Raw genomic sequence first — 24,634 nt, 5'->3', positions numbered from 1 at the left:
GGGGGGGGGGGCACATTTCATGTAACAAGGTCGACATTCTGAGACATTTCTTCAAAAGGGCTTTGGAGACACCGTTTGGAATATGCATTTATAAATAGCCTACTGAAGGTGGACGTCTAAGCTTGAGAATGGTGCTGTCTATGGTACTGAAATATGCAGGGATTTTCAGTTGCGGTTCATGCTGGATCAGTAATGCACTGAATAGGGACATAACACGTTTAGACTCCAGTTAGACAAGGGATACACAGTTGATGCTCATGGGGGACCAAATCCTAAAATGCAAGATGCAGGTGCAACTTCGAACTTTTGCACAAATTAAGCATTGATTTAATGCATGATTTATGCCAAACCTTTGTGCGGGTTTTTAAGATAGGGGTGGTGAATATAATGGCTCTCCACCGCTTTAGTAACTGAGTAATGTGGCATTATGAAAATAAAATAAATGAAGCATGACCTAACCTAAATCTCCTATGTGTTTTCAATCATTTCCCTCAGCTTTAAGAGAGAGGGTCCGGCAAGAAATTACAAATTAGATATGGCAGTTATTTATTTAATTTCCCTCAGGCTTGACAGAGTTGGGGAGGAAAGCGTTAACGCACTCTGACAGGCGGTCACGGAATTGTTCGGACCATTCACTGCTGTTTTCGGGTAGCTGTGTCCATCGTCTATGATGCCTAATAAGGGTACCAAAGAGAGCTATACATATTGCCTGTCGCTTTTGTGTCTTGTGCCCTTCTTGGTAAGCTCTATTTTTATTTTACCTTTATTGTAACCCTTTCCTGCAGTCAAATTATCAAATCGCCCTCTAGTGCAATCATGGGTGGAATGTTATTATTTTTTCATAATTAATACCATTTTTTAATTACAATGAAAATTCTGTGTTTCTATGTCAAATGGTTTTGTGTTTCAGTCTTCTGTGATGTATATAAAGTTTAATATTTGGATGCAAACTCAAAATGTAATACATTTTCAGTTGCCTAATTATACTTTTTTTAAGGCCATAACCGTGTGTGAGGTGTATACTTTTGTTTTAAAGTACAGTAGATTTGTTTAAGACTACCAAGAAAGACTGTGTGACCCTGACTTAGCCCACTGCAGTAAAAGGTTAACAGGGCGTTCCATTGAGAGCAAGGTCTATTTACCAAGCGAGCCCAGCCTATACATAATTTACAAAATACAATATGATACAAACAGGCCTATACAAAATTACAAACACACTCAAGAAAAACAATCACATTCCTCAGCAAAGAGGTCCCCAATCAACAATTTGAACTCCCCAAAAGGCACCACACCACATCCGTAACTCTGTAGATTGTTCCATACGTGAGGTGCTAACAAACTAAAAGCAGAGGCCGAAGGGATTTCCAGAGTAAGCCATCCCTGAGACCGGGTATGGTGCTGTGACTCGTATGTCTAAAGGTTATTAATGATGTTAATGATGCAGTGATGCATCTGAACCGGTCACCAGTAATAAAATGAAGTGTGCTATGGTAAACTGCATTTAAAGGTGTTAATGAAGTGGCTGCTGTATTCATATAGATGATGTCACCATAGTCTAGGAACTGTAGGAACGTCGGTAAAATGATCTGCTTTCTACTATTAAGTGAGAGGCGGGACTTTTTTTCTACAGGATAAGCTCAAGCTTCTTCACTAAATCCTCTATATGCTTTTTAAAAGACAGCCCATCGTCTATCCAGATGCCCAGATATTTGCATGCAGGGACACAATCGATGTTAACACAATCTAAAGTGCATGTGCTCTAGAAAACATAGAATTCAATACTAGTTTGAGGTCAATAAAGGTTTTCTGTAAATCAATGAAAGCAGACTGAAGATCAGACAGAGCCTTGTCAACAGAAAGGGCAGCAGAATACACAGCACTATGCCCGCACACAAGTGAAGGATACACATTTTTACAGACAAACCAATATTGTTTATATACCGTAGTTAGTAAAATGTACAGGACCCAAAATCGAAGACTGTGGGACACCTTTCGTAATATCCAGGAAACCTGACTTAACACCATCAGAAAATGCACATTGTGTCCTGTCTATAAAGAACTTGGTCTCAGCAATAGATTTAAAATCAGTATTTGTCCACCTAGAGTTAGATAATGGTGGATTATACACAATATCCAGGCTTTTTGTAGTACTAGGCTCCACTCAAATAAAATGTAGGACTAGTAGCCAAGCTTTCGAATATATTCTTATGTGGCTACATTTTTACTGGATAAATCATGAATGAAACATCAGCTATGCTGTTTATCTTGGTGTCAATGAATTGTATATTGTATTGTGGTAACAGCAATAACTGCTGAGCAATAACCCTTTCAGCTAGAGATAGTGGTGAACAATACCTGGCACACTTTGGCGATATTCCCCCTGGCAGCTGCACGCAACAAATGGTTTATTAACTTCAGCCAAACTGTTTTTTTCTTCACAAGGGCATTTGTTGAGTGCTAGTCGCGCGCTGCTGTATGAAAGGCACACGCCGTCAGCCAATTCAATGCGCTGTCTCCTCTCCACCACTAGACAACCGCATTCACTCATTAAACCAGGCACGCGCCTCGAAGCAAACGAGTCCCTACCTGTCAAACTCGATGCTTCTTGGCCTCAGGGAATAGATAGGTACCTGAACTAGAGATATTGTCATCTAAAATATTTAATCGGTCTCTGTTTCATTGATTGAATCTTACAAACCAAGGCAAACAAGCCTACCAATTGCCAACTTTTGTAATGAATATAACCAAACAACTACAAATGATGTCCTTCCCTTTGATTATGCTTAATGTCAGTTTCAATATATAGCCTACAGTTGCGGTCAAATATATTGGCACCTTAACAATTTACAGAGTGCAATGAAGCAGAATGTTATGTGTGCTCTTTGCAAAACTGTTTGAATGTCTATTTTTACCCTGTAGGCACCTGCAATTTACTACAGGTGAGATTATTTACACGTAGGCTAAACGAGAATAACTTTTCAAGCTTTACGTTTTTTCTTGTCATTGCATCTAACTTTATTTTCAGAGCTTAAACCCTAAAGTTCTATATGATTCAGAATCCTAATTTTGATGCTTTGTCAACGAAATAAATTGGTTTCAATTACAGATAGGATTGTTTGTTTTACATTAGAGGTTCCAAAAACATAGTCAGCTGATAGAGTTCACTGTTATTTATACAGTTTCGTTTACTAAAGTTGATTTTAGAGTTTATTGTACGGGATTTCACTGAGAGGATGGCATAGACAGATTAACGGAGCCATTGTCACAACTGGGACTTTTTCAAGTGCTATTTTTGGGTGCTGGGCTGTAGCTACATATTTTTCTCACTCTGATATGCACGCGCTTGCGCGCTGCTGCAGCATTGAGCTGGTGCACATCAGAATTGACATGCAGCATCAACGCTCCAATATTCATGACACGTCGCAGCTAGCCTAACGCCAGGCGAGATCTATTATCACCCCATTAAGTGTCCTCGGGCTATAAACAGGGCTATTGGATTCTTGAGGAATCGAATTTACTATTGTTGTATTACTCTATTTGTATGTTAATACCTTATATTACAGAATGTACTGTTTTTTTTTACGCACATGGAGACGCGCGTAAAATGTGTGATATGGCATGAATTCGTTGGTGGAAGTGTGCATAAAATAGGTTATATTTCTATTAAAAAAATGTAACAGAAATATATTTCATCCCCCACTCTCCTATATCCTTTCTCCCATTCCATCTCCAGTCAAACACACTGTAACTAAAAGTGAATGTAAAATGCAAACGTACAGGAATAGGAAATACTAGAAAATGTTTTATTATAAGTCTAGAGTGTAGAAAATATGGTTATAGGCTTTTCTCTTTTCAACCAACATGATATAAGTAAAGGCAATGTGGAGCTGGCAGTATAGCAATAGACAATGAATCGCCATTGTGCTCTGTTTGGACAATAGCTGCATAACCTTTGATCATCGTGAACTCATGAACTGATCATTGTGAACTCAAATACAATAACATGTATTTCCTATTAAATAAGACACATTGGTGCTAAAATAAAACGTTGGAGTGTCAAACCCCTTCTTGAAACCTCATTAATCAATGACCATACACAGAATAGCCAGCTGCAGAGCATTATACAAGTCTAAAATAGGCAAGAGGTAAGAGCAACTTATCAATATAAATATATACAAAAGAAAACATCTAAAAAAAATCTCTTTACATACAAAAATATCTTGATATATTTCAAAAACATGTTTGATATAGAATTTCATATAATACAATCCGCACATTGGAAGCATTTTAGAACTAAATGTCACAGGAGTTTACAAAGAAGGGTTGATGTTCTTTGATTGGATTAAGCATAGTTTGAGAACAACATTTTAAACAATGTTTTGTGTGCTGTTGTAAATCACTTTTGAAATGTTGTTTTCGTGGGCGAATGTGCTGGAAGGTTGGATTCCCACGCTGTCAGACATGGAAAGCCCGTTTTCTTATTAGTCCTTTGGCGCTTGGCTCAACACTGGCCTCCATGTCCGCAGTTTCTCCGGTTGCAAGGCCGTTCCTTTAGGTGGACTGGTTCGTGGACGACCGGAGCAGAACGCCAGCTCAGTGCGTCTTGTTCTAGAAGGCACGAGCTCCTCTGTGATCCTCCCGAGCGCATGCTGAGAGTTTACATCATTCAATTGATCCATATTCCTATATTAACGAACAAGAAAATGAGGTAAGACATTAGTTCAGTTATTTTCAGTTGATCTTGAAAACGTAATAATGCAAATATTATTTATAACAAAGCATAATAGAGTACTTGTAGAATATGAATGATAGGCCTATTATAAAAACATTCGTACCTTATAGGCTGATGCTCAGAACCAGTTGGTGAAGTCCAGGAGTTCCTGCTCCTCGGGACTGAGAGGGTCGTAGGACCCCTCATCGGACGAGTAGGAGGAAACTGGAGAGCCTGCCATGGAGTTCATCTCGTTGGGGTAGTTGTTGGGCGACAGGACCCCGGACTGAAACGCTGCGCTCACCGCGTCGTGCTCATCCAAAAGTTGCTGCAGTGCGCGAATGTACTCCACCGCCGACCGTAACGTTTCCACTTTGCTCATCTTCTTGTTGGCCGCGCCATTGGGGACGTGTTCCCGGAGAGTGGCGAAGCCGTTGTTGACAAGTTTCACTCTGTTGCGCTCCCTCTCGTTCCGCCGCGCCACGGTGTGCGGCTGCTGCTGCGGCAAGCTATACCCAAAGCCGGCAAAATTCAGCCTCCTCTTGCATCTTAGCAGCTCGGGCGAGGATGAGCGCTGCCTCTTCACCTTGGATGCTGACTTGCCGCTCCCTTGGCTGCTGGTAGGGCTGAGCTGGATACTCTGTGCTGCGGCAGCAAAGAAGCAGGAGGGCGGCATGAACTGCTGCTGGCTCACATTTATTTCCATCTTGGCTGTGATGTCCATTGGCACGTATTGAAAAAGAAAAATAAGAGTTGCAGAGAATCTCAGAGTTCTTCTTTGGATAGATCTGTAGCAGTGCGTCCTGCTCGTGGCGTTCACGTGTGGCTTAATGCTCACTTTAGCCTTGTTTAATGGGCGGTCTTGTGGGCTTCTGCCTCGCACACTCCTCAGTCTGAACTGAGTCCTGAGAAAGGCTAGTAGCGGGGCTTATACACTGGCAACCCCACGCGCTGGACCTGACCACGCCTCCTCCTCGTGCTAGTTGTATTCACCTTGGCTCCTGTGCTGTTGCAATGCGTACGCCGGACGCGTGCCACTTGAACCACTGAACAAACAGTCACCAAATCACAACTGGTTGCAGCATGCAGACTTGTTCCAGATGTCTTGAGAGTTTTGAGAAGTAATAGAATGTTACTTTTCATTCAACGCTGCTTTGGAAATCTACCACCGGATCACATGATTACGCATGACGCTCCTCATTTAAAATGCATAAAAATAGAGCGTCTTTGGTTCAGAAATGCAACTTATTTGCTAGATATATTGAATTGTTTCATGGCGAATGAGAGACGGAGGGTCTTGTTCATAAAAGTTGGCCACAGTTTGATATCATTTAAAATAAGATCTAGATCGAAAGACAAATAAGGTGTAATTAAATTGTATGTGTAAAATGAGTAAAACGTGTCCCTTTATGGGTGAATCAATTTTCAATTTTTTTTTTGAATATATATTTTTTTGAATAGCTTATACAAGTGAAACTATTAGTCTATACTAGCTTTTTACGCATGCAGATAACCAATTTCCCAAGTGGACCGAGAAGTAGTGCTGAAAGGCAGCTCTCAAACTCTGACGGACCTTAAGGGCGCTTATAAAATAAGTTGAGATTTAGTTGTTTGCATTGTCCATAAAGTATGGGCAGTATACTATAAGGTATACCTTATAGACCCCATTGACAGTAAGTTCTTTTGAACACTGTCGGGTTGGCAGGCACAAGCAGACCCCACAGTCTTGGATGATCCACCGTTTATTGTTAACACTTTTACAACCGCATTTGAATGCTTCGTCTTTCGAAGAATGAAGCTTTGTCCAGCAGAGGCGAATTTTCCACTTTCATTAGGCTAGAGCTAATCATCAACATCGGAGAGGCGAAACGGAAGGGTAAATCTGAGAAGGGGCCATAAGAAGGACGCATTCGAGGATGTTTTGTGTATGATTTGATACACCCTACTTTGTTACAGTAACGACTCGACACAGTGTATTTCGACAATTTTGTTTTATTTTAAAGGGCAGCATAATAGAACATGTCTTTCACTGAGAACAAAACCAACCGACTCCACTCATGGGGATAAGTGTGTGTGTGTGTGTGTGTGTGTGTGTGTGTGTGTGTGTGTGTGTGTGTGTGTGTGTGTGTGTGTGTGTGTGTGTGTGTGTGTGTGTGTGTGTGTGTGTGTGTGTGTGTGTGTGTTTGAGGGGAGGGGGTAAATTGTGAAATTTTTCTGTGTTGGCTGTGGCATTCAAAATCAAGCCTGCATTGAGGAACCCAGCCCCCACCAACTTTTCTTTTCTTTTTCCTCCTTTTTTTGCACAGCAAGAGAGTTTAGAAAAGAAGCGTGGTTTCTATTCAGTTTCCCCCAGCCCCCTCGCCATCGTCGGCTTTCTGAAACGTATCTAGCATGCCCTGTCAGTGCGGTTCCAGAGTCCAATTAGCGCTTTGTAAAGACTTTTTTCTACTGCAGATCTTCCAGAGGCAGGCAGAGCGCTCCCTCTATTCGAGGGTTCCAGTCATAGCCGAGTGTAATAATTAATATGACATCTGGGCGCCCGAGTCTCCATTAAAACACCTCTGTCTTTCTGCTTTTGCAGTTCACTGAGACATCATAAAACAAAACCCATAAGGGCCCATTTGTCCTGGGAAATAATCCCTATGTGATATGCGGGATTAATTTTCAATTTGTTAGCTGTTAAACTAAATTGTGGTGTTTATTTTTTTAAATAATGTGGTCGTTTGGGGTCGCCAATGGCACTGACTCTTTGTATCATTTCTGCAGGTGTATTACAACAGATCAGTCTTATAATAACGTGAAAAGCCCCTACTGAATGCATTTTGAAAGATACAAACACAGTGATCACGGTTATCAAAATTCTGATTTATCTTAACTAACAATTTCAATAAATGAATAGGTCTAAATAAAAAAGTTTAAGGGCATAGCCTATAGCTGCATTAACTATTCAATTGTGCTAAACTAGATTTTTTAGATGAAAGACCATATCTGAAATAAGACATTTGAAGTGCACAGTGTTGTCTAGCTAGCGTACATGACAGTATAGTGGACTTTTATTTTGAAGGTTTGGGACGTTTAAAATTAGGCTACTTTAAACATCTATCTGATGCTTTTGTTTAACTTATTGAGTAAAAGAAAAGTGCTGTGCTATGCATTTGATTAATTAATGAGACCTGTCAAGAACATCTGGAGTGAATGGTAATGACCCATGCCATCACAAGGCATCTGAGTAATCTGAATCAACTTCTCTCAGTAGTTAGCCTATTGAAGAGATGCTGAACTGAATATTTATCTGAAATTCCCTACAGTCGATGTGGACAATCATCCAATCCTGTCTGTGGCCAGTGATGTGCAGCTGTTTAATGGGTCGTGACTACCTGTTCTGGTCTTTACACACACACACACACACACACACACACACACACACACACACACACACACACACACACACACACACACACACACACACACACACACACACACCACACACACACACACACACACACACACACACACACACACACACACACACACACACACACACACACACACACACACCACACACACACACACACATAGAGAGAGCGAGAGATCACCAGTGGTGGAAAAAGTACCCAACTGTCATACTTGAGAAAAAGCAAAGATACCGTAATAGAATATGACTTAAGTAAAAGTCACCCAGTAAAATTCTACTTGAGTAAAAGTATTTGGTTTAAAATATACTTAGGTATCAAAAGTGAAAGTAAAAATAATTTCAAATTCATTATATTAAGCAAGCCAGATGCCACCATTTTCTTGTTTTTATTTATTTATGGAAAGCCACAGGCACACTCCAACCTTCAGACATAATTTACAAACAAAACATGTGTGTTTAGTGAGTCCGCCAGATCAGAGGCAGTGGGGATGAACAGGGATATTCAGTTGATAAGTGTGTGAATTTGACTATTTTCCTGTCCTGCTAAATATTCAAAATGTAACGAGTACTTTTGGGTGTCAAGGAAGATGTATGGAGTAAAACGTACACTATTTTCTTAAGGAATGTTGTGAAATAAAAGTACAAGTGGTCAAACATATAAATAGTAAAATAAAGTGCAGATACCCCAAAAAACTACTTACTTAAGTACTTTACACCACTGGAGACCACTGAAAACAGTGGCTCTGCTGCAGTAAATATCCACAGGCTGTTATGTGCACTGAAATTATTCCGCACTTCTGAGAATATACCAACAAATGTAGGCCTTTCAAACATGTAGGCCTTATATATAGGCAAACCAACGGTGGCTTGGGTTCCTCACTCAAAGGGTCATATGGGTCAGAAGGGCCTTGGGTCCCTAAACAGTATGCATGAGGTGAAATAGTTGGAAAATATTTTGTCTTGTACTGCAGCATCCTCTAGAGGATTGACAGTGCATCACCCAAATGCCTTTCAAGTCCCTGTAAACTTGATGGCAGTTGTACTGAGTTTTTAAACCTTTTTGATTTAATGCCCACAGCAGTCTACCACGTTATTCTTTTAGCTTACTGACATTATAATTTATCATTTACACTCATAGAATATTCTGGAATTACAAGGCTATATTATGAACAATTGAATAATCAGCTAGGTGGGATTCAGTATTTGTGCATTAACACAAATGCAGGGATTATGTTACAATATAATATATTTTCGTTGGCTGTTTAATTTGTCTTTATTTATCAATAACTATCAATATCTGTAGGATTACAATAAATATCGCAGCGTGACCATACGAATCGCAAATTACAAAACGCATGAAGCTTGTCTGGAGTATGTTTCCGTACTGTTTTTATGACGTGCCCTTTGTTTAAGGAAGAGCGTACAAACCCTCACGTTTTATAACTTCAGTACAGCTTTCTGTTATTTTTAGTGGTTATGGTTGATAATAGTTATCACGCCAAGTTTAAAAGCAGAAGCAACGCTTAAATATACGCTTTAACACAGCTAACTACTTGATGTTTCTCTAATTTGCATTTGGATGGTGCAAATTGCAGCTGTCAGTGTCCAGCTCAGCTGTCAAACTGTTATCTGGTGATATGCGGTCCTTGAGCTATGTTCAGCGTGTTAGTTTTGATTTCCCCGGAACCCTTTTCCCTCATGCAATTTGTCTTGGGGATGCGGACAATGACTCGGTAAAGTATCAGCAGCGAGACAATTATTCAGGGATCTTTCCTTGTGTCCATGTTTTCAGACATTGGCAATCGTTGAAAATAAATGTGTGTAGTCTCACTGCTCACGGCGTTAGTGTATCCACCTCTTAGGGCCAGTTATACATATTATAGGCCTACCAATGACATGTATCAACTCGTTTTTTTGTCAGTTATTTCCCCCACCTACGTGGCAACATAAATCATTTTTTAGAAGTCATAGACTGCTCTGCCCACTCTCCACTTGCCCATTTATTGTCCAGCTGTGCCTTTCTAGTCCCTGTACTGTAAATAGCAACTCTTGCTTTAGAGGGTCTCTGACTCATTCCCTCCAGTCACGATAAGAGGGTCAAGAGTGAAATAGTAGATGCCATAACAGTACTCCTATCACGTTCCTTGACCTTCCAACATATTTATGACAACATGTCTTATATCTATGGAAACAAAATGTCCTGGCTGTGACTGTACCCAGGGCCTTGACACCAAAACCTTGACATTAACTGTTATTCTTTTTTACCAGCTGAATGAACTTATTGTGGGTGACACCAGTGGAAAGCTGCATGTGTACAAGAAGGATGACTCCAAGCCTTGGATCACTAGAACATGTGTGGGCATGGTAAGCGGCTGCTTAGAGGGCATTTGATCACTTCTCTGAGTTCAAATGTCGGCACATTTAAGTACAACTGTAGTGGCATAAAAGAGGACATTTGAACACCGCTGTCTGCACATCTGATTTATATTGTTATTTTAGCAGATTTAGACAAATATTTAATGAGTTATTTTTTTGGTTTATTTTTTAGCTCACCTGTGTTGGTGTTGGAGACATCTGCAACAAAGGAAGGGTGGGTGTGCAGAAACTGCATAGTCCTCCAGTCAGATGAGGAATATTTGTGTGTCATTTTCCCCTTGCATCCAGTGTGTGCTATCACCTAACTATTCACTGCCTTAATTTATCCATCAGAACTTTGTAGTTGCTGTGGGTGCAGAGGGATGGTTTCACCTGTTTGACCTCTCTGCAGTGTCAGGAGCCAAGTCAGATTCATCCAGCCAACAGGAGGCGCTGTTCTCTGACGACCAGAAACCCTGCTTCTCTCAGCACATTCCTGCCAACACCAAAGTCATCCTTATTAGTGACATAGGTAACCTCTCGTTCTGCACCCATTTCGCCCTAGATGTAGGCACCCTCAATGCAATTGACCGCTTCTGTTTTTCGACTGCTTTATTCTCAACTGTGTATGTGTGTGTACACGCTTTGCAGATGGGGATGGGCGCAGTGAGCTTGTAGTGGGATACACAGACCGTGTGGTGAGAGCGTTCCGCTGGGAGGAGCCTACTGATTCTTCAGACCTGAGCTCTGGACAGCTGGTCCTGCTGAAGAAGTGGCTTCTGGAGGGACAGGTAGGTCGATACACAAACATGAAATATGTCAATCAAAGACTGAAAAGTCCTATCCTACGAAGCAATCTACTCAGGGTTTTCTAAAGCTTACCAGCTTCAGCTAGCTTTACGTTCCAGCTCAGGCTTGGTCCGTTTTACGACGGTGGATATTGCTTGTCCGCCTGCCGCTAACTAGCAGGCTTGTAACTGCTCATGTCGCACATGGCTAGTTGAACTCTTCATTGAGACAATGCTGAAACATTCACCCATGAATTAATCAGTGCCACATTTTCATTTGTTCTGAAATAAAAATGAAGGAAAAGTTATTTTGCAAATTCAGCAGGCTATGGTGTGATAAAGGATTTTAGAAGTGCCGTCTTTATTTTCTAACTTATCGTTAAGGCTGTCTTTGGTGTGCTTATCAATGCACGAGCACAGTTCCACTCCTATTGATATTTGTTATCATGAAGTCACACAAAAGTGTTACATTGCGTGAAGTTTAAAATGCATTCTATCATTACTAAATGTGTAATGTGATTTACTTTAACATGACTATTTTGTAACACACAAAAAACATTTGATTAATAAAATATTGAATCGGTCGTCTTCCTCAAATGGAGGGGATGATGCAGCCTTTGCAAGAGGGAGTGAATCTGATTTAAACGGTCCTCAACTCGCCGCTCAGTCATTTCATTCAGGGTACATGAAGTTAGCCTGCCCCGGAGCAGGTTAGTTCCTAAGGATTCGTTGTATGACCGGTTATCCCCATCATATAAACCCCACATAACACTGGATGACTTCACATCCTGTAAAGTGTGCACTCTACTATTTCTAATCCATTATTTCCTCCTGTGACAGGTGGACAGCCTGTCAGTAAACCCAGACCTAGTGGGTCTTCCTGAACTGATGGTGTCCCAGCCTGGTTGTGGCTTTGCCATCCTGCTGTGCACATGGACACAACAGGGCTCCTCTGAGGCGGGGCCTGGGGAGGAGGCCCCACCCACTCCTGGCAGGTACATACCACTGGACATGCAGAGCACCTAATACATATACAGTACACAGTAGTAGACATGTAACAGTGCTTTGGCTGTCTAATGATAGATAGGCTGTGCCAGTTCATGTTGGTATCGTCCTGTGTTTGTAATGTGTCTGTCACAGCGAGGGTCCCTCCAGAGACGTCATTCTGCATCTGACCACTGGTCGGATCCACAACAAGAACGTCTCCACTCATCTCATCGGGAGCATAAGCAGAGGCTCCAAAGGCGACTCCTCTAAATGCGGCCTGTTTGCCCTCTGTACTCTAGATGGTAAGTGTCTTAATTAAGTTGTTCAGAAGAGCAACGCTGCGTAATTCGCTAATCGCACCACTGACCACTCTGAACTTTTGTCCGCAGTCCGTCTCATAACAGAATCCTAAGGAGGATGTGTTCAGACAGGACGTGTTAACATCACGGCAGTCAATTATCTTCTAAAATAATGAGCTAAATCTTAACTGCAGTGGGCTCAACAACAACAAAAAATCAGATCCAAGGTTTATATGACTTGTGGTTGTGAAGATACCTGACAGACTTGTTTATCTCAACAGACATGACCCTGTATATTAATCCTCCTTATAGAAACCTGCTGAACATCTCTGACAGGCAGTATATCTGCCAGCTCACAGAGCTGCCTAGCCTGCTCCGCTGCCCCCTTAAGGGGAAAAGGAAGACCTTTCTTACTCTCTCATCAATTACAGTTTCTAACAAGGTCACTCAGAACTAGGAAAGGCATGTAGAACGGAGGGAGGTGTTGTGGGTGAATGTTACCAGAGGAGACTGGTTGTGGTTGTTGCAGGCTGAGGGCTCTGTGAGCTCCTGGAGAGACTATCAATTATTAAAGAAAAGGGGAACCAATAGGATTATCTTACTAGAGAGTCTGGGCCAGTCACAGATAGGCTAATAATGATGCACCAAGAGAGGGCTTGACATGCCTGTGTACCCTAATTAGGATCAACGTTTGAACAATTCTGCTGAGGGAATAGTGAAATGTAGCCAGATCATATTACAGCCATTTTATTTAAACAATAAAGGTGACGCATGAAGATAATGTTGCAGTTTAATATGAAGTATTTTGATTTCGATTCAAAGCTTGTTGGTGTTTTCAGGAGAGATTGAGGGACAGAAATGGTGTTGAATAAAGGTTACCTTCAACATAGTCATCTAAATGTCTCCATCCCTGAGCCCGAAGCAAGGAAATAGGGCAAAATTGGTGTCCAGCACTCAGAGTGCTGCTGTAACCACAGAAATAAATCATTCCATTTAATGATTTCCTTAACCTCGTGAGAACCAGTGATCTGCAGGTCTTGAGTTGTTTAAGTTCTCTGTATTTTTTTCTCAGACAGTCGTATTATATGCAGTATAAACAATACTCTTGATACCATTAACAATATTAAGCATAAAATGTTGGTCATTTTAGTATGTGAATAATGTGATTGTGTGTTTTTGTGTTCCAGGCACACTGAAACTGATGGACAGTTCAGAGCAGTTGAAATGGTCAGTGCAGGTGGATCACCAGCTCTTTTCTCTGCAGAAGCTGGACGTCACAGTGAGTTTATAAAAACAATCTACGTTTTTTTTATTGACTGTTTGTGCCTGTGCGGTTTTTGACATTGTGACTGTGCCTCTTGTCTCCAGGGCGACGGCAGAGAGGAGGTGGTGGCGTGTGCCTGGGATGGTCAGACCTACATCATCGACCACAACCGCATGGTGGTGCGGTTCCAGTTTGACGAGAACGTCAATGCTTTCTGTGCAGGTGAGACTCTAGTCATATCCCTCGCCTATGTATACCTGATTTACGTGATGACTAAGCAAATGATATAGACATTTACATTTAAGTCATTTAGCAGACGCTCTTATCCAGAGCGACTTACAAATTGGAAAGTTCATACATATTCATTCTGGTCCCACCGTGGGAATTGAACCCTGGTCCCCCCGTGGGAATTGAACCCACAACCCTGGCGTTGCAAGCGCCATGCTCTACCAACTGAGCCACACGGGACCACATAGACCAGTGGTTCCCAAACATTTTTATAGTCCCATACCCCTTCAAACGTTCAACCTCCAGCTGCGTACCCTCTCTAGCACCAGGGTCAGCGCACTCTCAAATGTTGTTTTTTGCCATCATTGTAAGCCTGCCACGCACACACTATATGATACATTTATTAAACATAAGAATGAGTGTGAGTTTTTGTCACAACCTAGCTTGTGGGAAGTGACAAAGAGCTCTTTTAGGACCAGGGCACAAATAATAATTTAATAATAATCAATAATTTTGCTCTTTATTTAACCATCTTACATATAAAACTTTATTTGTTCATTGAAAATTGTGAATAACTCACCACAGGTTCATGAGAAGGGTGTGCTTGAAAGGATACACATAACTCTGCAATGTTGGGTTGTATTGGTGTGGTGGCTAATTTCTGTATTATCAAATGAGGACAGACAAACTTATCACACAAGTCGGAGTTATACTTTAACTGAATCTTTATTAGTTAGAGCTTTGCAATAGCGATGGCTGGTCGACGAATCACGCTAAGATGATTCGTTGAGAGCCCAGAGACAAAAGGTATTTTAATAGCCAAGATACACCCCTTTCAACCTATATGACGAACAACAGATATATAGAATGGGTCACAAGGTTAAGCTCTGTATGAAATATACCTAAAATACATAGCAGACAGTATCTGCTGGGTCAACAGTTTTCATGGTATAGAGACCAGTGTCTGGCCCTCTGACTCCAAACCAGCTCTCCCTGGTACAGTATAGAACAGAAACATTAACACATGCTCTGAAATGCTCTTTAGGTTTTATCACCCAAAAGACATCGTAAATCTCCTGTCAGTGTTATCTACCAGAGGCCCATCCTCAGTAGAACACACACACAATAGTTAACAGAATACTCTATTCTGTTGCATAAAACAACCATTTGATACAATAAAAGTATTATAACATAATCTTGCAATTCTTCCACCATATTGGAGAGAGTCTTAAATCATTTCCCACACACAGTCTGTGTTTAGATTTCATGCTAGTGAGGGCTGAGAATCCACTCTCACATAGGTACGTGGTTGCAAAGGGCATCAGTGTCTTAACAGCGCGATTTGCCAAGGCAGGATACTCTGAGCACAGCCCAATCCAGAAATCTGGCAGTGCCTTCTGATTTAAATTCAACTTTCACAGAACCGCTTGTTGCTATTTCGATGTGGCTCTCTTGTTCAGATATCGGTAAGTGGACTGGAGGCAGGGCATGAAAGGGATAATGAATCCAGTTGTTTGTGTCGTCCGTTTCGGGAAAGTACCTGCGAAATTGCGCACCCAACTCACTCTGGTACTTTGCTATATCACATTTGACGTTGTCCGTAAGCTTGGGTTCATTTGCACACAAAAAATCATACAATGATGGAAAGACCTGTGTGTTGTCCTTGTTAATGCAGACAGAGAAGAGCTCCAACTTCTTAATCATAGCCTCAATTTTGTCCCGCACATTGAATATAGTTGCGGAGATTCCCTGTAATCCAAGATTCAGATCATTCAGGTGAGAAAAAACATCACCCAGATAAGCCAGTCGTGTGAGAAACTCGTCATCATGCAAGCTTTAAGACAAGTGAAAATGATGGTCAGTAAAGAGAACTTTAAGCTCGTCTCTCAATTTAAAAAAAAACGTGTCAATATTTTGCCCCTTGATAACCAGCGCACTTCTGTATATTATAAAGGCGTTACATGGTCGCTGCCCATATCATTGCATAGTGCAGAAAATACACGAGAGTTCAGGGGCCTTGCTTTAACAAAGTTAACCATTTTCAATGTAGTGTCCAAAACGTCTTTCAAACTGTTAGGCATTCCTTTGGCAGCAAGAGCCTCTTGGTGGATGCTGCAGTATACCCAAGTGGCGTCGGGGGCAACTGCTACCACTCCACTATGTCTCCCTGTCATGGCTTTTTCGACATCAGTATAGATACCAACACATATTGACCAACGAAGTCCATTTGATGTCACAAAGCAGTCCAGTAATTTAAAAACAGTAATTTAAAAAATCCTGTCTTGTTGTCCTGGTTTCTAGTGGTTTGCAGAAGAGTATGTCTTCCTTAATTGACCCCCCATAAATGTAACGGACATATATCAGGAGCTGTGCCAGGCCCGCCACGTCTGTTGACTCATCCAGCTGTAACAATTCACTGGCTTGTATGCGAAGCAGTAATTGTTTCAAAACATCTTCTGCCATGTCACTGATGCGTCGTGAAACAGTGCTGTTTGATGAAGGCATTGTCTGTATAGATTTTTGGGCCTTTTCCCCAGCATTGTCCCAGCCATATCTACGGCAGCAGGAAGAATTAAGTCCTCCACAATAGTATGGGGCTTGCCTGTCCTAGCCACTCGGTAGCTCACTATATAAGACGCTTCTAGCCCCTTCTAATTAATGGTATCTGTTGCTTTTATGCAAGTCTTACTACTTGAAATTTGTCTAAATTCTCGCTCAAAAAACTCCTGTGGCTTATTTAAAAAATTGGCATGTTTTGTTTCTAAATATCTGCGCAAGACTGAAGGTTTCATTGAGTTGTGAGATAGTACTTTTGCACATATAACACACTGTGGCTGAGGAAAGGCACTACTCCCAATATAAGTGAGCCCCAAATCCATGTAGTTCTCATAATATTTGCGCCTCATCGATGGTCCAACGTCCCTGTCTGTTGTTCGGTGCCTTCCCAGGTACCTACGGACAGTTAGTGGAATTCCCGCGAGAGAGTAACGGTTAATGTGATTGGATGTTAATTATTTGACCAGGCTACCTGTATTTGACATTGTGTTGTTATTTCGCTGAACACTAGATGGTTTAATTGTATTTTTGGTAGTGAAACGAGGCTACTCAGGCGAGAAAAAGAACTCCCCCAAATGTATAGCCCCGTTGGAAAATATAATGGACTGTTTGAAAATGTGAAGAATTTTTTTATATTTTTAAATACAATTATTATTATTATTTTTAAATGTGAATCACATTTTAATTTGGCGTACCCCCGACGGCATTGGGTACCCAAATTTGTGAATACCTGATATAGACAGTATTAATTCAGTATGTTTCCAGCTGATGTCACCATTAGATGGCAGTGTTGGATTTCAGGCTCACATAAACAAGCTTCATCCTCTATCTCAGGCTCTGTCAAACGCTGTTTCTCCAATCTCTGCACGAGCCCCAGTGGCTCTCTGAGGGCAGAGAGAGATCATATTGTTATCTAATAAGCAGGATTAAAGAAATGTGCAAGAGAATCAAATCAAATGTTATTTGTCACATGCTTTGTAAACAACAGTAAAATGCTAACTCACGGGCGCTTTCCAACAGCGCAGAGAATAATACAAATAATAATAATACCACAAGGAATAAATGTAGAATGTGTAACGATGAACGCATGTTGAAGCTACAGACAGGACTTAATCGTCAAGCACAGTGCCTGCCTTCTACAGTGCTATCAGAGTCAGTGTGAACGACACATGCTCAGGGGTCATCCATGCTTTGTCTCTGTGGTCATTGGAGTGCATTAGCTCAGCCTCACCACTGTTGGCATTGCTTGCGAGCCAGTGTTCACAGGGCCACAGTGATGAGCAAATATTTTCTTACTTACTAAAGGGGGAAAAAATGCATTGTTGGTCATTTGGTGCTTGTTTTTAAGCACTTCATGGTAAGGTCTGTCTGTACCTGTTGTATTCGGCACATGTAACAAATAAAATCTGATTTGAACAGTCTTATTTCTAAGCATCTCCTACTGTCACAATGTTTATTTTACTGTAATGACTAGGGCCTGGAGTTTTTCCTGATATTCAACATGAACAACATGTGATTAGGGAAAACTCAGGCCCCTAGTCATGGAATATGTGGAATATGTTCTTCCCTGTGGTTGTCTAACCAGCCTTACATGTTGGTGTTTAACAGGTCAGTACAACTGTAAGGATGGCAAGAACAGCCCCTGTCTGGTGTACGTCAGCTTCAACCACAAGATATATGTGTACTGGAGGGTGGAGCTGGAGCGCATGGAACCCACCCATCTCCTTAGGGTCCTGGAGGAGAGGCCAGAGTTCAAGGCCCGGCTGGAGCAACTGGGAGTGGGTGAGTTGGAGTTAAACAACAATATAAACCTAAAAGCTACTCTCATTCAAATCATATCTAGAAAAAAAAATGTTAGGTCTAACCTCATCCCCAGGCTCATTACTAGAGAGAGCCGACAGGTGGACTAAGTAGTTTGAAATACATCTTGCATGTAATTTAATTAGACCACAGCACCAGGTAGAAAGCTCCTGGGTTTCCCTGTCCACCATTTTGTTTAGTTCCCCATTAACTCAGCTAATGCTACCTGACACATAAACAGTATCTACTGTTCTGTATTCATGTAATCTAACTGAGAGTAAGGGAAACAGATTAAATGTGTGTCCTCAACTCGTCTACATGTATGTAAAACCTGTCCCCGCCAGCAGACTGTTGTTCTGATGCGTGACTGGAGTATTTATAGAGGCAGAGGCTGGAATCCACACATTCACTCCAATGGAGCAGAGGGGACCGCTCTCTCTTCATCTCGCTCTCTCTGCCTCTCTCTCTTCTTCGCTCTCTCTATCCCAGGGGAATTCTCTCTCAGCAGGCTAGCAGCACTGTCAAACACTGCCCAGATTCACAAACACATCACACGCACACACACACACAAACATAATGGTGTCTTTTTGTAGGCACCATGCTGCCATGGTTCATGGGCAAAGCCTATGGGTAAATGAATGGAGTTTTTGGATAAACGCGCCAAAAATAAGGTTGGTGGTAAACATAGGCTTAGGGGATCTTGTTCTATGAGATAATCTTTATCCGCTAACATCATTTTTTGTGAATTCTGAAGCATTTATGTCACCCAAAAAATCACAAAGCACATAAAAGGCTTCATAATTCATAAAGGTCACGTTAACGCCCTGATATTATCTCATCGAACAAAACCTATAAGATCTCCTAAGCCTGTGTTAACCTCAGACCTTATTTTCTGCGTTTATCCCAAAACCCCATTCTTTCCCATTCATTTTCCCCATAGAATCGAACCAGAGGTATCTCATTTCAGTTTTTAGGACGACAAGCTCTATTCAGGCTTATCTTTCTGCTCCGTGAGCACTATCTCCATCTGTCCCTGGGCTGTCCCACTAATGAATGACATAGACTGCACTACATTATACAGTAGCTAGCTTTCTGTCTGTTTATGTTTGTGTTGCATATGCACGTACTGTGTGACTGTTCGTTTGTACTATACTCTGCTGCTCTGCATGGCCCTGTCTGTCTGTGCTCTCAGAGTGACAGATGGTCCAGCTACCTGACCCAGTGGAGGCTGCTGAGGGCAGAACGGCTCATAATAATGGCTGGAACGGAGCAAATGGAATGGTACCAAACACCTGTAACCATGTGTTTGATGTATTTGATACCATTCCACTTCTTTTTGTCAATGTTTTTATTGTTGTTTTTGATTATATAGTCTGCAGATAGCCATTTCATGTAGGCCTTATTCATAAAAATAAAAAGAAGTGCTGACGACAGATTTCCTAACAGCAGCTAAGCCTAGTAGCTTCCTGTTCCTGCAGCGTGTTAATAATTGAACCCCTGGGCGTGTTGGTGCTCCTTCCTGCGATTTCAGAGAACTGTTACCTAACTCATCATGAGACACATAGTAGTCATGGAGACTGAGGGCTGAGGAGGGTGTAAAGACAGGGAGAGAGGGGTGTAGGGACAGGGAGAGAGGGGTGTAGGGACAGGGAGAGAGGGGTGTAGGGACAGAGAGTGGGGGGTGTAGGGACAGAGAGTGGGGGGTGTAGGGACAGAGAGAGTGGGGGGTGTAGGGACAGAGAGTGGGGGGGGTGTAGGGACAGAGAGTGGGGGGGGGGGGGGGTAGGGACAGAGAGTGGGGGGGGGGGGGGGGGGTAGGGATAGAGAGTGGGGGGGTAGGGACAGAGAGAGAGAGGGGGGGGTAGGGACAGAGAGAGGGGGGGGGGTAGGGACAGAGAGAGGGGGGGTAGGGACAGAGAGAGGGGGGGTAGGGACAGAGAGAGGGGGGGTAGGGACAGAGAGGGAGGGGGGGGGTAGGGACAGAGAGAGAGGGGGGGGGGTAGGGACAGAGAGAGGGGGGGTAGGGACAGAGAGAGAGGGGGGGGGTAGGGACAGAGAGAGAGAGGGGGGGGGGGGTAGGGACAGAGAGAGAGAGGGGGGGGTAGGGACAGAGAGAGAGAGGGGGGGTAGGGACAGAGAGAGAGAGGGGGTAGGGACAGAGAGAGAGAGGGGGTAGGGACAGAGAGAGAGAGGGGGGGTAGGGACAGAGAGAGAGAGAGAGGGGGGGTAGGGACAGAGAGAGAGGGGGGGGTAGGGACAGAGAGAGAGGGGGGGGTAGGGACAGAGAGAGAGAGGGGGGGTAGAGACAGAGAGAGGGGGGGGTAGGGACAGAGAGAGGGGGGGGGGGTAGGGACAGAGAGGGGGGGGGGTGGGGACAGAGAGAGAGGGGGGGGGTAGGGACAGAGAGAGAGGGGGGGGGGGTAGGGACAGAGAGAGAGAGGGGGGGGGGTAGAGGACAGAGAGAGTGGGGGGGGGTAGGGACAGAGAGAGGGGGGAGGGGTAGGGACAGAGAGAGGGGGGAGGGGTAGGGACAGAGAGAGGGGGGGGGGGTAGGGACAGAGAGAGAGTGGGGGGGGGGTAGGAACAGAGAGAGGGGGGGTAGGGACAGAGAGAGAGGGGGTAGGGACAGAGAGAGAGTGGGGGGGTAGGGACAGAGAGAGGGAGAGGGTAGGGACAGAGAGAGGGAGAGGGTAGGGACAGAGAGAGGGAGAGGGTAGGGACAGAGAGAGGGGGAGAGAGAGAGAGGGTAGGGACAGAGAGAGAGGGGGGGGGTAGGGACAGAGAGAGAGGGGGGGGGGTAGGGACAGAGAGAGAGGGGGGGGTAGGGACAGAGAGAGAGGGGGGGGGTAGGGACAGAGAGAGAGGGGGGGGGGGGTAGGGACAGAGAGAGAGAGGGGGGGTTGTAGGGACAGAGAGGGGGGGTTGTAGGGACAGAGAGTGGGGGGGTAGGGACAGAGAGTGGGGGGGGGTAGGGACAGAGAGAGGGGGGGGGGTAGGGACAGAGAGAGAGAGGGTAGGGACAGAGAGAGAGAGAGAGAGAGAGAGAGGGAGGGGCTAAACCCAGCTAGCAGTGTGACATCCGCTTATTGCTGATAGATAGCGCTGCCTGTGTATGTGTAGCTGTTGCCTGTCACCAAGTCTGAGTTCCACACACAATGGTAGACATCTTCACTCACCCATCACAAATAACAACCAAACACACCCCCCTTCTCTGACTCTGTCGACAGAACTGAGATATTATATATGAGTCATTGCTTAATAACAAGGAAGGGAGTAAAGTAAATGTATCTACAGTGTGTTTTATGTTTAACTAGAAGCTTCTTTTCTCTGGCTTCACAATGTGACAATGCAGGATAATTATGGCTGTTGCTGTACAGGTAAAAGCAAGACACCGTGAGGAGAGAGGCATATTTGTTATACCTATGGGGACTTTTATCTCTCTCTGCTTGTGTTTATTTCAGCAGTAAATGAATAATCTGAATGTCTTCTCAGCGACGTTGCCATGCAGATGGTACAGTTTACTTTGTACCACCACTCTCAGGTGTTTTACTGTGGCAAACTAAAACGTTTATGTTAAGTGAACCTGTGTACCTGTCTGCAGTATGTCATTACTATGTAAATATGGGTTTGAACAAAACTTAGAAAGTTGGACCCTCAACAAGAAAGCGAGGACATGTAGCTACTACATATCACCTGTCTGCATCTCTTGATTTAACATCCTGCCCTAATGCATTTTCGGTAAGGGACCAGCTAAATGAATGGCCCATCCGTAATGCATGGAATCCTGCTTCTGCATGATGATGTCACACTTTTTCTGCATTACCTTCCCTAAGCAACCATTGTCATGCATTCTAAACTCCCCAGTTTAAGTGAATGCTGGTAGAATAGCTCCTCAGAGCAGCAGGGAGCTCCTCCACTGGCTCAGCTATAATTTATTATTCATATAAAGCAGTGCTCTGCATTTCAAAACCCACTCTGACTCAACCCCACTGAAGACAGTTTAATACAGAGCAGTCCCAGCTCCCTCAGAGGGACTCGAACCTGCAACCTTTCAATCAGAAGGCGCCCATGCCGCCAGAGGACAGACAGGTCATATGATCATTGTCTGGTCAAGGGTCATAGCCACCATTTGTGTCTCTGACAGACGCCGAGGACAGGGAGGCCGTGAGAGAGCTGGTGGGAGACACGCTCTATGGACACACGTTGAAGAAGCAGGCCGGATGACCTTAACACGACCCTCACCTCTCCACTCCTCCAACCCCCCCCTTCTCTTTCTCCTCGTTTCTGTAAATACTCTGAATAAAGGCTGAAACACACACTGACTGTTAGTTGTCTCATGTTTTTGGTAGAATCTTATAATGAAATGTGTCCAGTTTGCCTAGCTCAGCGTGTATCTATTTCATGCTGTCTCACTGTCAGATCTCCCCTCTGGCATAGTTATTGGTATTCCATGCACCAGACTGGTTTAGAAATAGGGTCTAGAAGACACATTGAAGTGATATATGCTCTCAATGTGAATAACATGTATAGGTTCAACCACCAATATTTATTCCTGGTTTTTGATCTGGCAAGTTATACCAAATGTCAGCCATTTTAGTCCCTTTCTTTCTGCCTTTTTGTTCTGTGATCTTTGATTATCAAAGATCTGTAGTGGTACTGATGTTGCATAATACCAACAGCGTTATGTAACTTGACCATCAACGTAGCAGCAAGACTACTCTTGTTGTCAGTTTTGTATTGCAGAGGACTTCTAAGTCGAGGCAACAAGTGTAAACACTGGCTGACTGCTGGATTGGTCTATAGGGGAATCTTCCTTTCTCCCGAAGGGAAGATCCTATATCAGCCTCTAGTCTGTCTACTCTGGTTCTCATGTATTTTAAATGAAGAGGGACGTGTGGAGGACTCAGTGGCTGCCTCGTGTGTGTGTGTGTGTGTGTGTGTGTGTGTGTGTGTGTGTGTGTGTCTAGACTCTGGGCTCAGGTGTCTCTTGTGTATCCTCTCCTTTATGGGCCAAGGCCCTGCAGTGCAGTATATACCAAAGCAGGGACACTTTGTTTTTCATCTGTTTAGTTTCACTTCTCCAGGTTAGAAGTTGCATACAGGTAGCTGCCAAAATAATGGAAACAAAGAGAAATTGAAAGCAGCTGCTTCCACACAGGTGTGGTTCCTGAGTTAATTAAACGTTTAACATCCCATCAAGCTTAGGGTCATGTTAAAAAAAATTGGGCTGGCCATTATTTTGTCTACCATGGCTATGACCCCATAGGATGGCAATGCCCCCATCCACAGCATTTTCCACCACCATTAACAAAACACCAAGGGATGGAATTTCTTGTGGAGGAGGGGTGTCGCATCCCTCCAATAGAGTTCCAGAAACTTGTAGAATCTATGCAAAGGTGCATCGATGCTGTTCTGGCTTGTGGTGGCCCAACATCCTATTAAGACACTTTATGTTGGTGTTTCCTTTATTTTGGCAGTTACCTGTACTTTCATTTAGGTATTTAATGAACCGGTGATGGGAACAGTAGAATGATGTGTGTTCTATGTCCTCCTTCCTCTCTGTTAATCATTATATTCATGGGAATGCCAGGCTGTTCAACAAGTTATGTGATTATGTTTTTAGGTTGATCGTTGCACCCATTACTGTGGCATGAGAAAAAAAACACTGATATATGCCCTTATATGTAGCCGGCCCATTGGTCAGGAGCATTCCTATCAGCTTTGTCGAGACTTGTTCCTGTTTTGACCGTTAATGGTCAAACGGTTGGCACATCAGTGTGTCACGCTGGTTCCCAGGACCTGTGTCTCTGTGCGTCAACACTGAAGGGACAGAAAAACACTGCATTCTAAAACTGGGTTCCACTTGGGTCTCGACTTTTGACTCCGTCTGCCGACTAAGGCCTCTGACTGCAGTCCCAGTACTTGCTTCCTTGTTATTCAGTATATAAAATCTTCTAATGTTATGTTCTTAAGTGTATTTCTCTCTACTTTATATACAGTTGAAGTCGGAAGTTTACATACACTTAGGTTAGAGGCATTAAAACTCGTTTTTCAACCACTCCACACATTTCTTGTAAACAAACTATAGTTTTGGCAAGTCGGTTAGGACATCTACTTTGTGCATGACACAAGTCATTTTTCCAACATTTGTTTACAGATTATTTCACTTATAATTAACTGTATCACAATTCCAGTGGGTCAGAAGTTTACATACATTAAGTTGACTGTGCC

General features: G+C 43.1%; 2 protein-coding genes across 4 annotated transcripts; one reads left to right on the top strand and one right to left on the bottom strand.

Moving 5' to 3' along the window:
- Window positions 1-2: 2 nt before the first annotated feature.
- On the top strand, window positions 3-22,725 carry itfg2 (integrin alpha FG-GAP repeat containing 2). 3 transcript variants are annotated; one of them, XM_055905572.1, is made up of 11 exons: window positions 3-739; window positions 10,395-10,490; window positions 10,675-10,716; window positions 10,836-11,013; window positions 11,133-11,272; window positions 12,110-12,264; window positions 12,410-12,558; window positions 13,743-13,834; window positions 13,924-14,041; window positions 18,212-18,385; window positions 22,548-22,725. In XM_055905572.1, the coding sequence occupies exons 1-11, from the start codon at window positions 668-670 to the stop codon at window positions 22,625-22,627; spliced, it is 1,296 nt and encodes a 431-aa protein (XP_055761547.1). In that variant the 5' UTR covers window positions 3-667; the 3' UTR covers window positions 22,628-22,725. The 3 variants fall into 3 exon arrangements, with proteins under 3 accessions (XP_055761547.1, XP_055761546.1, XP_055761548.1); XM_055905571.1 differs by lacking the exon at window positions 3-739 and adding an exon at window positions 9,501-9,859; XM_055905573.1 differs by lacking the exon at window positions 3-739 and having other exon boundaries at window positions 10,397-10,490; window positions 10,894-11,013.
- Window positions 3,783-5,640, bottom strand: ascl1a (achaete-scute family bHLH transcription factor 1a). Its single transcript, XM_055905574.1, has 2 exons — window positions 4,836-5,640; window positions 3,783-4,683 (listed from the first exon to the last, which is right to left on the bottom strand). Exon 1 carries the CDS (start codon window positions 5,433-5,435, stop codon window positions 4,851-4,853), a length of 585 nt encoding a protein of 194 aa, XP_055761549.1. The 5' UTR covers window positions 5,436-5,640; the 3' UTR covers window positions 3,783-4,683; window positions 4,836-4,850.
- Window positions 22,726-24,634: the final 1,909 nt, after the last annotated feature.

Source organism: Salvelinus fontinalis, chromosome 39 (assembly GCF_029448725.1).
Source record: "Salvelinus fontinalis isolate EN_2023a chromosome 39, ASM2944872v1, whole genome shotgun sequence".
NCBI classification, from domain to species: Eukaryota; Metazoa; Chordata; class Actinopteri; order Salmoniformes; family Salmonidae; genus Salvelinus; species Salvelinus fontinalis.
Note: the sequence above shows the minus strand (reverse complement) of the source record. Positions and strands in the feature narration are given on the sequence as shown.